Consider the following 12326-nt stretch of genomic DNA (forward strand, 5'->3'; position numbering starts at 1 on the left):
TATACCTATAGATATATAGATACATGTTTGCATCTAAAAGTGGCAAAGAACACTTTACAGAATCATTAAAACTACTTACACATAGAATAACTGTACCTTTTAATGAAAGGAGACAGCCAAGCACAAGAGAAACATGATACAAGGTCAGATATGAACAACTTATTGATTAGATTACCTTCATCCTCTCAACTACCAAAATTATTCAAGTAAACACTTTAAGTGCTTGCATATTATCAAAGATGATGAATTTACCACCTTCAATTTAGGTATTCCTCAGTAGATGCACTGTGACAATTTCAGCAAAACCATCATTGTAATTCCAACTGAAACAAAATCCACACCACTAATTTGTGCAGTAAATACAGTCAGCTAGCATTTGGCTCACCTTGTCGCCTGCCAAAGAGCACAACCTTCACATGGTCACCAGCAACATTAACATATTAGATAAAAATTAAATCCATCAACTGGTTTCACAGTATAATTGCAGCAATAACAACTGTCAAATTTATTTTCATTAGACTAAACAAAAATAAATTCAGTAAGTAGCAAAGCAAACAGTGTAAAAGCTTGGACTTCTGGGCCCTAACCTGGTCCTCCTCCTGCCTGCTTTGTGACCTTGAGCAAATCAAACAATACCTCAGTTTTCCAGCCATAAAAGAATCATTCAAATCCTACTCCAGTGGTACACTGCCAAGCATACACATTTCACAACCAACTTACATACTACAGAGATAAGTTTATAGCTGTGAAGGCCTGGGAGGAGGAAAAGAATTGGTCAAAGAATTCTGATTCTTTCCTAGCAATATTCAAAGTCTACTTCCCCTGACAGGCTCTGTGACATAAAGCAGCACTGAAGAAAACCTGCATGTTCAAGAACTTACGGTGATAACATCAAGAATGCTGAGAAGGCTGTGGACGCTGTCTCCTGCCAGCACCTCCTTAACAACCACTTCTGTTCCATCCTGCAAGTGTAGGATAGAAGATTACTGCAGGCTCACAGTTGCATATTTAGCATATATGGAGCATTTCAGAAAGCTTAATTTGCTCTCATTCTGCCAGATACTCTGAACAGCCCTGAAAGAAATGGTCTCCCATTATAACTTGGATGCTTTTTTTCTCTCCGCTCTGATGGAAGTGTGCTAATTCAAACCACCAAAGCTTTAAACCACAATTCTAAAAGTGATAAATTAAAAGAAACTGAAAGACAGTTTTGTCCAGGGGGAGACGTGACCTGCTTGTCTTTGCTATGTAATAATCAATTAAAAATAAAAAAAGCTTCCTTCATTCTGAGACAGAATTAGCTCCCTTTATCAAAGGATTGCATGTCGAGAGGTAGGACAAAACAAAGAACAGCAAAATGCAAAAAATATATTAAAAAAAAAAAAAAAAAAATCGGCAAATTTGGTATAATTTACAAACACAAAACCCCTGTATTTTCAGCCATCAAAAAACTGTTCACATGTTAAAGCTAAACTCAAAAGTTCCATCAGGGAAGAAAAAAAAAAAAAGGTGGGCGGGGATCACAAGGGTTAGCACTCAGCATTTTAACTCACCTATAAAACAAGCCGTCCTTTCTTTTCCCTGTCTACCCAAAAGTGAAACTGAATCTTCCACCTCCCAAGCAAACCTTCTGACGACCACTCTAGAATATTATGGAGTGAAGTGTACTTGGTTTCTCCTTCTCTATGTACCTAACTCGTTTATGTAACTACCATCCAAAAGGAGAATGTTCCCAATACTATGCAAAGTCCATCTTCCATCCTGTCCTCCCTCAATAACTATGCAACTAGAATATGCGAGGACATTTCAGAATGCCTGATCAGCATTGTGTTTTGCTCTCTCATCTAAGATACGGGGGATCACAGCTAAAAACCTTGATCTTTATAAATATCAAGGCCCTGAAGGGTTGGAAGTAATCCCTTCTAAATCACTATTATTCAAATGTCTAAGTCTAATCAATGCTTAATGATTCATGCCAACCCATATGCTACACCTATGGATTGATCTCAAGAACTGCAGATCAGTTTATTCTTACACTTTCTTGAATGCAAACTTCCAGCTTGCCATCCTGCACAACGTAGATGCTGTTATCCAGCTGCCCGGGACGGAAGATGTATTCACCTTCATGCAATTGCACAAAAAACATGTGTTTGCAAAGTTCCAGAAAAAGAGGTTTCTCAAAGTGGCCAAGGACCCTGCAGGAAAGAAAATGCAAAGGGAAACCTAAAATCACTGCTGTCCTTGGAAAATCCCCCCTAAATTAGCAAAGGCCCCAGACACGAATAGCAGTCAGTTGTTGCAGGGCAGTCCAATAGCATGGCAGAAGGAGCAGAACTCCAAGACAGAAGTGCAAGACTACTGTGAAACACTGAAAACTGTAAAGACTGGAGTTCCTTTTTGTGTAACACTACAAGCAGTGCCAGCAGGCTCAGAAGGAAGTATAACTAGCCTTCCTCAAGCAAAAACCAGCATGGCTTTTGAAGGGGAAGAACCTGCAAGATTCACACACTGCCTGAGAAATGTCACTCTATGGAACTTTTCCTTTTAGTACAACTACTCTGTCCGTGGAACCAGAACACAATAATTACTGCAAAGGGAAAAATTCCTGTCATCTGCACATACTTGTAAGTTTGGAATATTCCATCTCCTACAGGTAATGTGCAACTAGACTCCTTCAATACTGAAACTAATCAGTCACTACCAGGCAGACAAAAATACGCATATTAAACCTGATCCATTAGCTCACATTTAACAGGATCAATCAATCAAATTCTACTGCAACATCAATTAGTCATAGGAGATCATAATTCCACAGTAGAAAATTCAGATGACTTAAATAGCAGTTTTATTACAGTATGTATGACCTTCAAGACCAAATTGTATCATAATTGGAAGAAAAATGAACATACTCAAACAAAATTACAGATTGGAAGATCTCATCTTTGCTGTGTCAGAAAATTTAACCCCTTGCTAAACAGGCACAAAGACCATCCCTTCTTCTCAACTTGCCAAAAATGCTGTGGGGATTAAGTTGACTTTGATTCCATTTGCAACGTTTTTAGCCTGAGAAGTAAAAGATTCTGCAGCTTAGAGAGTTGTCAATATGATATCTAACTAACATTTACCAATTATGATGCTTTTCTGTACAAAAAAGTTTCTGGTATAGTCCAAAGGGCTAGTATTAAAAGGCACTAAAAGAAATCTGTTCATGTTAGAATAGCTTTATTATCACTAACTCTGAATTCAGGCCACTAGTCTACATCCTTTTTTTTAAATGCACTCAACTCTTCCTTAACATTTCTAGAAAATTACAAGTCATTTATTCTTTCCTCATGCTCAGATGAATTTTTAGTCGACTGCTTAAAGATTCTGACCATGCAGCGATAAAATATAAGACATGACACAGACTGACAGATATTTAGATCATCTGAACATCTGCCAAAACCAAAATCCAAATTTGTCTTTCTGTTTAACATTACCTAACATTTTTAAGCATGTATAGGACTTCTGATGGCAAATGGGAATTCTTTACATCAAATTCCGTCAAATCTGCCTCTAGCAAAGAGGGAGGTGGTTCTTTCGGCTGCAGAGTTGGACATTCCTTCTTAATACGCAGAATCCTACAACAAAAAACACAAGTCAGAAAGATCAGGAAGTCTCCTCATTTGTCTTAAGTACGGGCTGTGTAATGACACCATAGGTTAACTGCAATACTAAATGCACACCATGCCAAGTTACACATTATCATTTAGATAAAACAGTAGCATTCCACCCTCCTGCCTTTCTTCAGCAAAACTAGTGACAGTGCTGCATGCATAAAGCACCATTTCAGCAAACTTCCCAGAAAAATGCTAGACCGATGCACAGCTGATGGAACTGTGGAAAAACAGCAGCTACAGAAAAGTGCTATGCTAGAGGTAGGTTCCACACCACAAACAAAAAACCACAAACCCAGCCTTCATGGCATGAATTTTCCCTTCCCCAAAAGGCCCAGTACCTTTTAGCCAAAGATAAAACTTTTGCCCGCTTCCGCATCCTTTGGCGAGGCACAGTGTTCCCAACCAGAGAATTTGGAAGAGTTGTAACCTAGGAGGAAAAATGAAAACAAAAACATTTACTAAAAAACAAACCAAACCAAAAACCCAACCCACTAGTTCCAGCCCTGTAAAGGCTCCAACTCATCTACCAGGTCACTGGAACATGAGCAGAGTGAAGCACTCTTATAAGACCTTGGAGGATTGGAACAACATTTACTCCAGGATCACTTTCTTTCTAGAAAGCAAGTGGGGTATACTTTGCTTTTAATAATCAACTACTACAACGGAAATGGATGGTAGAGGGTAAAAAAAGCCCTTAGCTATACAGTTCTCACTTAGGAACACTCAAGATCAGGCAGACGAGTAACATTTAAAGCTCCACTACTCCCATGGCAGCCTGTGATGCTGACAAACTAGGGCCTGGCACATTTTTGAGATAGTGACAGACAGCACCACGGACATGCTGCAAGGCTTTTACCTGGTTTTAATAGTTACTAAGTGCCACCTTCTGGAGAAATGCAACAACTGCAAGACCAAGAAAACACCTCAGTTACTGTCACAACATTACTAGTTCGCTCTTTGTTTCTCAAACTGTTGAAATCCAGGAAAAAGTTTCTCTCACAAAATAAATCTTTAATGAGTTTGGAAGCTCTTTTCTTTTTTTTTTTTTTTTTTTTTTTAAGTAAAATCTTGGTATTTTATCAAAAATACATGAAGTACAGGCAACGGCATTAGTTTGTAATAGTCTGTCTTATTCAGAAATAAAAGCAAAAACCAAGGTCTAAAACCCCAAACCAAAAACTACCTGAAATTATTTTACCATGTGGAATTCTAAGCATTCTTCACTTCTGTGTGTTAAAGAGCTGCATTAAAGAATATTAAAATTGCGAAGTTGATGGCAACACACATGATTTCTTTTCACGGAGGCCTTTTTTGGCCAAGTTCTACAAAAAGGCAGATCTGCAATGCAAAAGCAAGGTTCAGGGAGTAACTTCTATTCAGGGAGTAATCTCTGTCTCAGGGAGAACCTCCGCAATGAAACAGAGCTCCAGAACTTAATATTAAAACCAGCACAGTGTCTAATTAAGTCCAAGTATTTGAATTCACCTCAATGAAGTTTAGTAGTGCATGAGGCAGAAGGCTGCAGCAGCTCACAAGAGGAAGTGTTCTTCAACAAGGAGTGACTAACAAAGCAAGGTTACTTACCTGTACCTTATTTTTCTATAGAAGTTGGTTTAAGTGCCCTGGCCATGTGAGTGCACACCTGGACTCAAGCAGGTTTTTCCACAAGACCCCCCTCAGCAACACTCTGCCTTTGGTCCCAAAAGGGGCCATTCCTGCCTCACAGCTCCCCAGGGTCAGGAGGCCCACCGGACCCACACCATGGTTCTGACTCTACCAGACAGAAGACAGGGAGCACTTACTGCAGTCAGAATTAAACAGCCTTTTTCTTCACTAACCATTTGTATCTACCATCATTCATTCAACAGATGATTACAAGCAAGCAATAAACACTTGCTAGTCTGAAGAGGGGTCAGAGTCCCCACCTGAATAAGAGGCAGTTTTCCAAAGTCAGGCTTTATCAATAGCATCATATATACTAAAACTGCACGTGGAGGTCCAAGAAGCTGCTACATAAATTTTGGTATGGGAAGTGTTGAGTAAGGAAGTCACCTCGACCTCCAGGACCTATTGCACAAGCTTGTAACAAAACCAAATGCAAAATCTCTGCACTGACATAGCCACTTGTGACACCTCTGAAAAGATGAGTTCTTTTCACCATGGTGGTGCTGTCCGCCAGAAAAAAATGAATCTCACATTCCACGTGCAACTAAGTAGCTTTAAGGGAAACCTGTATTTTGAAGAGAAAGACAGGAAGATGAATCCCCTCAGTTAAATGAAATCCAGGCAATCAGTGCTGAACATCTAGCATACCTACTAAGATTAACCTAATCCATTAAAGGAAATATCTGTCTTCAGATTTCCTCAAGCCTTCTTGCTGCAATTTCCCAAGAAAAGCCATTTGCAAAGATAAAAGTAAAAAACAAACAAACAAAAAAGGAAGTAAATACCAAACAGGCAGCCATAGCCTTGAAGGATTTAACCAACTGATGCAGAAACAGATTCCAGACTGACAGAAAACCCTTGAGGAGACCTTTCAGAGTAATAGGACAGAAACAACATCAGGACAGGAACCTAATGGCACAGGTGTATTCCTTGTGCCAATCCAAGGCAGAGGTCAATCTTGGGATAAGCCCCTCTTGAACAGTCTCTAATGAGACAGTTTGACACATCTTATTTACAGTTGAGTACAAGAAAACACAGGCTCATATGCTGAAGTACTTAGTGTTCCTCACGGGTAGACTGCAGAAGGGTAAATTCACTTATCTGCTCTGCAGATAGACTCATGTGGGAAAGGTGTCAGCTTTGAATGCAATGGCAGTACTGGAAGTCATTATCTGAATAGGACAATCCTGAATATAAACACTGAGTATCTTGAATATAATCCTAAATACTGAGAAAGACTATAGTTATTTAAACAATCATTAACACCATAGAGGAGTTAGATATTCAATGATTTATTACCACCCTCATTGTCTGCAAATATTCTTGAAAGAGGTAAGGTTTGGCCAGAAGAGAAGCTATTGCTGTTCCACCAGCAATTCAGGCAGAATTCCAGGAGTTCTGAAACATCCCCAGAATTCCAATGACATTTTATGGATTGAAGGCCCTGGGCCAGGCTAAGGAAGTGAAGTACTGCAAAGTTTACAACACCTCCCGAACTGGATCTTTACTTCCCTCCCATCGTGTCAGATGCACTTACCTTTCTCATGATCTTCCGCCCATAGAACATCACTTTGTCTCTCTTGCGAAATCTGTACTGAGGCACATGTGGCTGAAGTTGTTCTGAAACAGAGAAGTGTCACATCAGAAGCCAGCTGCAGCTCAATGCTGAGGGAAGGAACACTGAGCACGGGTTGTCAGTTCTGCTACCTCTGTAACAGCTGTGCCTCCTGTCTACCAAGCAGCAAGTTCCTGTGGCCAGCATTTGGCATTTAAACCAACACAAGATATCTCATTATCCAACTCTGGTTAGCCAAGCCAAACTAGGGAAGAGCTGGCTTGAGGCTCTACCTAATCAGCAGAGGAGATAAAGTTACCCAATCCTGATATTTGTTTAGAGAGCCTTTTTAATCTCACAAAGGAAACCTCTAATTCACCCATTTCTCATTACTGCAACAGTGAAATTGCAGCAGGGCTGAAATTATTTGCATGACAACTGATACTTAGGCTATCAAACACAAGAGAAATAAAAATCTCCAGAGTTCTGCATGTAACAGGAATTCCATGCTCAGACCTGAGTGAGTGAATCAACACAAGTTCTCCATGCTTTTAAAGCTACCTTCACAGCAAACAATTATTATGAATCTGCATAGAATCTGCCACATATTATTACAAAAATACTGAAGATATCTGAGAAAACTGTTTTTAAAACATACATAGTTATTGAGTACTTACTAGATTGTTTCACTCTTCTGTAAATGACAAACACAACAATTGCTATAAGTAGTAATGCAACTGCAGCTCCAATTGCAATTCCAGTCAGCTGTGAAAGGAATTTAGGGGGGAAAGAAGTTAGTAACTTCTTAAGTTGAAAACTATTAAGTAATTTCTGGAGGGCTGAAGAACGCTTAGCTCAGTAAGATGTCCAAAAGTCAAACACATTCATCTTTAATTAAAACACCACACATGCAAGAAGTTTAAACTACATCAGTATCTCACTCATAAGCTCCCATGCAGAATATTCAGCATTTTTCCCCCCACAGATCTGCAAGCTGATCAAGTCAATGTACATGAGCTGAAATAACAGGTATTAATTCCTACCTCATGCACAGCAACAGCAAAAAAACAAATACTCACACTTTGACTGTGACTTAGTAGAGTTCCTAGAACTTACGAGAAGCTACGCACTATTTATGCACACACAACCTTTCATCCAGTTGATTAAAGCTACACATTACCATAGTAGTCTGTATTCTGTCTTCTACAAACTGAAGAATTTGTGTTCCACCTGCTGGTAACACAGGCTAGCACCAAAAGGAAGGTGAAATTAGTTTCCCCACGACTGGCAAAAAGACTCCATAAAAACATCTCAATGCCTGGTCTGGCACATACAACACAACTAGATTGTTCCAACATCTTTCTTTCAGCTATAGCCCCCTTTACAAACACAAGACATTCAGTGGAGAGGGGTCAGTAGTGGATTTCTGTGTTGGTGGCTGTTAAACACATTCCTAAATAGTTCTAAGACAGGGTCAAACAGTGAGTTGAGAACTTTTTTGATGATTTTATATTATTCAGAGCAACAAGGATGAGGACTGAGCGTAAAGGACTCCATGAGACTGACAAAAAAAAGCAGATGAAATTAATCATAAAAAGAAAATCATGGGTACAGGAAAAAGCTCCAACCTCAGGTATGCTGTCCTGGGACCTGTGCCAACTACTGTTATTCAGGAAAAAACTCTGGCAGTTAAAATAGTCTCACAAATCCCAGCTCAAAACTTACCAGAACAGGGGGGAAAAAAGCAAGCCAACTATTAGGAACAAGTAAGAAACAAAACAAGTATAAGAACAGCTATGCCCCCCCTATAAGTCCTGAACCTTACAAGTACTTGAGCCGTAAGTACTACACATACTTCTGGTCCCAGTTTTTGCCCTCAGCTCCATATCTGGATGACCTCTTAATTTAGCTTTGTCACCAAGAAAAAAATGAAGTGTATGGCAAGTCACCAAACTAGTCTCTCATGAAGTTCATTCCAGTTCTACAGTGCAAATAAAACTCCTGCCTGACCAGTCAACTCAAATGGACTGCTGTCTTTGGTTTGTCTTCTTAGGTTGATTTAACACAGTGTATCAACAATTTATCATCCCAGCATGAGTTGAACTAACTCTATCACTATTATTATCAAACTATTATTAGTGGGATTGCAGAGGAAAGTCACAAGAACTTGAAAAAAAAAAAAGTTGAAAATTTGTTAGCAACAAATGCAACACATTCTGGTAAAATACAGAAGGTTCTTGGTTTAAGTCACTTTGTGGTCACTTAATTTATTTCCCCTTGACAGTCTTAGGGACATGCACAGTTTTGCTACTATCCAGGTCTGTATGATCTCAAATAACATCAAAAATAGTAGTTGCCAACTGACAGTCACATTGCTGCTACACGAGGAGAAGCAACAAATTCACGAGCAAAAGAATGGAACACACACGTGCACCAGACTGAGCCCTCATGCCTCAATACAGAAAAACAACAAGGTAAAAGAGAAATTCAGACCTCCAAGAAAAACTGGGAGGTTCTTGCAAGGTTTCTCACAAACTGGTGAAAACATGGTATTCCTCCCACATAATTGGTGGGTTATCTTTTCAAGCACTGAGAATCCTTCCAGAAAAGCAGAGAAAGCAAGCAGACAGGTTGCAACCATACAGACATTTGAGATATGTAAGCACTTATTGTTACATGATGGCATCTGAGAGAGGTATGAGGTCACGGTCAAGCCAAGAGCACTACAGGGCCCTCCCACCAGCCCAAGCCTGCAGGACCTCTCTTCGGAGGGTGACAGCCAGCACCAAAATACAAGGACTTCACACATGCCTTACACAGCCTCAAACAAGTCTCAGACACAAAACACATGTGGAACAACCCTGAAAAGACCCTTGTGTCATTAGAAAATGGAGCAATTATATGCTAAGGGCATGTATTAGCATAAATAACATTTGTCTGCTTTTTCCAATGATGTTGACATTTCATTAAAAAAATGGGAAAGTAATTAACAAAAATATACAGCTACATAAATAATGCTCATCCAGAGTAACAAGCACAGAACAAGTAGCTCTGCTGAGAGTTTAACAACTTCACCTTGTAATCAAAGGCAAACAGTGAGGCATAGCCTGTATTGAGGGAGGGGTGGCAAACGCTGATCAGTGCTGAAAGCAAGGCCTTAAAACTGGGACTGCCCAGAACATCAGCCTGACTTGTAGCGTGTAAGTACATGGGTCCACATGCCTATGTTTTGACTACAGATACTGGATTTTCACAAAATGCTTTTTAACTATGTACGAGTAGGTTGTATGTATTTTTCAGTTCTGCAAAGAAATATTTCCTGTCACGGGCCTTGTCTTTCGTTACTATGAAAAGCACCACGTGCCTTGTTGGACTATGAGTTTCATATTTATGATTAAGAACAAATGCAAGAAGAGCTAGCTGTCAGAGAACTCTGAAATCCTTCCATCTTCAGGTTAAAAATGTATTGTTGAAGCAGAAGGTACTTAAATTGTACCATTCTGCTAACAGCTTAGAATATGAAGCAGAGTGCAAACAGTTTGCAGTAAAAAAAATAATTAAAATATACACAAAAAACTGGGACCTATCTTGAAATTTTTGGAAAGATAAAACTCTTATCAGGAAAAGTTCCTTCAAAGTAAAAACACTGCATCTAAGGACATTATCCAAATATTATCAAATTAGGTATAGTAACTTTCAGCTTCTGGAAATACTAATAGAGAAATAAGTATGTTCAAAAGTAATAGCAAAGCATACTGTACCTCAAGGCTGGTGCTGTTGCCTTCTTCATCCATGTCTGGAGGTACAGCAGGAACAAAAATAAAAGACTGAGTTAAGAGCTGACAGGACTCTAATCCAAATTGGTTTTAACCCCACAATGCAAAGTGTAGCAGAACTGCTCTTCCAGTTTGGCGGAACAGTTCAAGGGGTACATTTTTTGTACTTTACTGTCCCTTTTCCTCTGCGTCAAGCAACAAAAACCAGCGAGTCTTCACGGAAAAGCAGAGCTACCAGTAACAATAGCTACTGAAGTCCTCGGGGAAGCGGCACCGGGGCTTCGCTCCAACACCCGAGCGCGGCTGTGACCCTGCTGTCCCCTGACAAAACCTCCCCCGGGCCCTGAAACGCTGCGAACTCCCAGGGGCGCGGGGGACGCCCACGTTCCAGTGGTACAAACAGACCGCCTCTGGGTTACGTAGTCTTCAAAGAAAATGAAAATTCCGGTTATAACCACGCGTCAGGCACTAACACGGGGACGCTCACCGACGCTCATTACCCAGGGAAAAGCCTTTACAGAAAGGAGTCGGGGGGTCGCGGCAGAGCCCGGGCCAGCCCCGGGTCACCCCGGCCCCCGCTTCCCGCCTCTCGCTAAAGTGGATTACGGAACGCGGACATTAAAACCATCCGCCCAAGCCCAACGGTCCCAACGGTCCCCCCGGTCCCCCCAGCCCCTCACCCGCTGCCGCCGCCGCCGCGCCGGGGTCAAGGGTCATCCCGCGGGCTGAGGGGCGGGGTGGGGCGGGCAGCCGGCAGGCGACGCCCACCCACTGGCTCCCCACTGCTGATTGGCAGGGAAGGAATACTAATTGCGAGGGGCGCTTGCGGATTGGCCGCCGCCTTTCGGCCAATAGGAGCGGGCGGTGTTGGGGTGTGCGGAGGCGGGGAGCGGCGGCGCCGGTCCCGGTGGCTGAGTCGGGAAGGGGGCCGGTCGGCGGCCGTGGGTACCCGGCATGGGGCTGCTGACCGAGCTGGCCCGCGGGCTGGTGCGGGGCGCCGACCGCATGTCCCCGTTCACCAGCAAGCGCGGCCCCCGGAGCTACAACAAGGGCCGAGGGGCCAGGAGGCCGGGCGTGCTCACCTCGAACAAGAAGTTCATCCTCATCAAGGAGATGGTGCCGCAGTTCGTCGTCCCCGACCTGGAAGGCTTCAAGCTCAAGCCGTATGTCTCCTACCGCGCCCCGGAGGGCTCCGAGCCGCCTATGACAGCCGAGCAGCTCTTCACTGAGGTGGTGGCTCCCCACATCAAGAAGGATGTGAAGGAAGGCACTTTTGACCCCAACAACCTGGAGAAGTACGGCTTCGAGCCAACGCAGGAGGGCAAGCTCTTCCAGCTCTTCCCCAAGAACTACGTGCGGTAGGCAGCGAGCGGCAGGGCTCCCGGCGCCGTGGAGAGCATCACCACCGTGAGACATGACCTGCGCCGGCAAACATGGGACAGTTGCTGTCACTGGCTATTAAAAGCAAATCCTTCCACTTTGTCTTTCTGCAATGTCTGATTCAAATCGCTGGGGGGAAATCGGCCGTTCATTTCCTACATGTGACCAAGGAGAGGTTGCCTGTGTCTTGCACCATGTGTAGAGTTGCATTGTGTAAGCATGCAGGTGTCCTGCTCTCCAGACAAGAGCTGACTGACCAGGTGCCGATAATTAGCAGAAGGCAGTTTCTCT

General features: G+C 42.2%; 2 protein-coding genes across 3 annotated transcripts in view; one reads left to right on the forward strand and one right to left on the reverse strand.

Moving 5' to 3' along the window:
- Positions 1-11365, reverse strand: part of PNPLA7 (patatin like phospholipase domain containing 7) — a 126816-nt gene extending 115451 nt beyond the window's left edge. The window contains exons 1-8 of one of the 2 annotated variants that reach the window (XM_042786733.1): positions 11336-11365; positions 10641-10675; positions 7557-7644; positions 6862-6944; positions 3998-4086; positions 3480-3620; positions 2036-2195; positions 882-962 (exon numbers count right to left, since the gene is read on the reverse strand). In XM_042786733.1, the coding sequence (XP_042642667.1) occupies positions 882-962; positions 2036-2195; positions 3480-3620; positions 3998-4086; positions 6862-6944; positions 7557-7644; positions 10641-10673 (675 nt within the window). In that variant the 5' untranslated portion in view covers positions 10674-10675; positions 11336-11365. Of the gene's footprint in view, positions 1-881; positions 963-2035; positions 2196-3479; positions 3621-3997; positions 4087-6861; positions 6945-7556; positions 7645-10640; positions 10676-11142; positions 11309-11335 lie in introns of those variants that run through there. The other variant, XM_032999994.2, reaches the window with a different exon arrangement.
- Positions 11366-11518: 153 nt separating this feature from the next.
- On the forward strand, positions 11519-12132 carry MRPL41 (mitochondrial ribosomal protein L41). The gene has a single exon (XM_009964085.2). It carries the CDS (start codon positions 11610-11612, stop codon positions 12015-12017), a length of 408 nt encoding a protein of 135 aa, XP_009962387.2. The 5' UTR covers positions 11519-11609; the 3' UTR covers positions 12018-12132.
- Positions 12133-12326: the final 194 nt, after the last annotated feature.

Source organism: Tyto alba, unplaced genomic scaffold, assembly GCF_018691265.1.
Source record: "Tyto alba isolate M040663 unplaced genomic scaffold, T.alba_DEE_v4.0 Super-Scaffold_11, whole genome shotgun sequence".
NCBI classification, from domain to species: domain Eukaryota; kingdom Metazoa; phylum Chordata; class Aves; order Strigiformes; family Tytonidae; genus Tyto; species Tyto alba.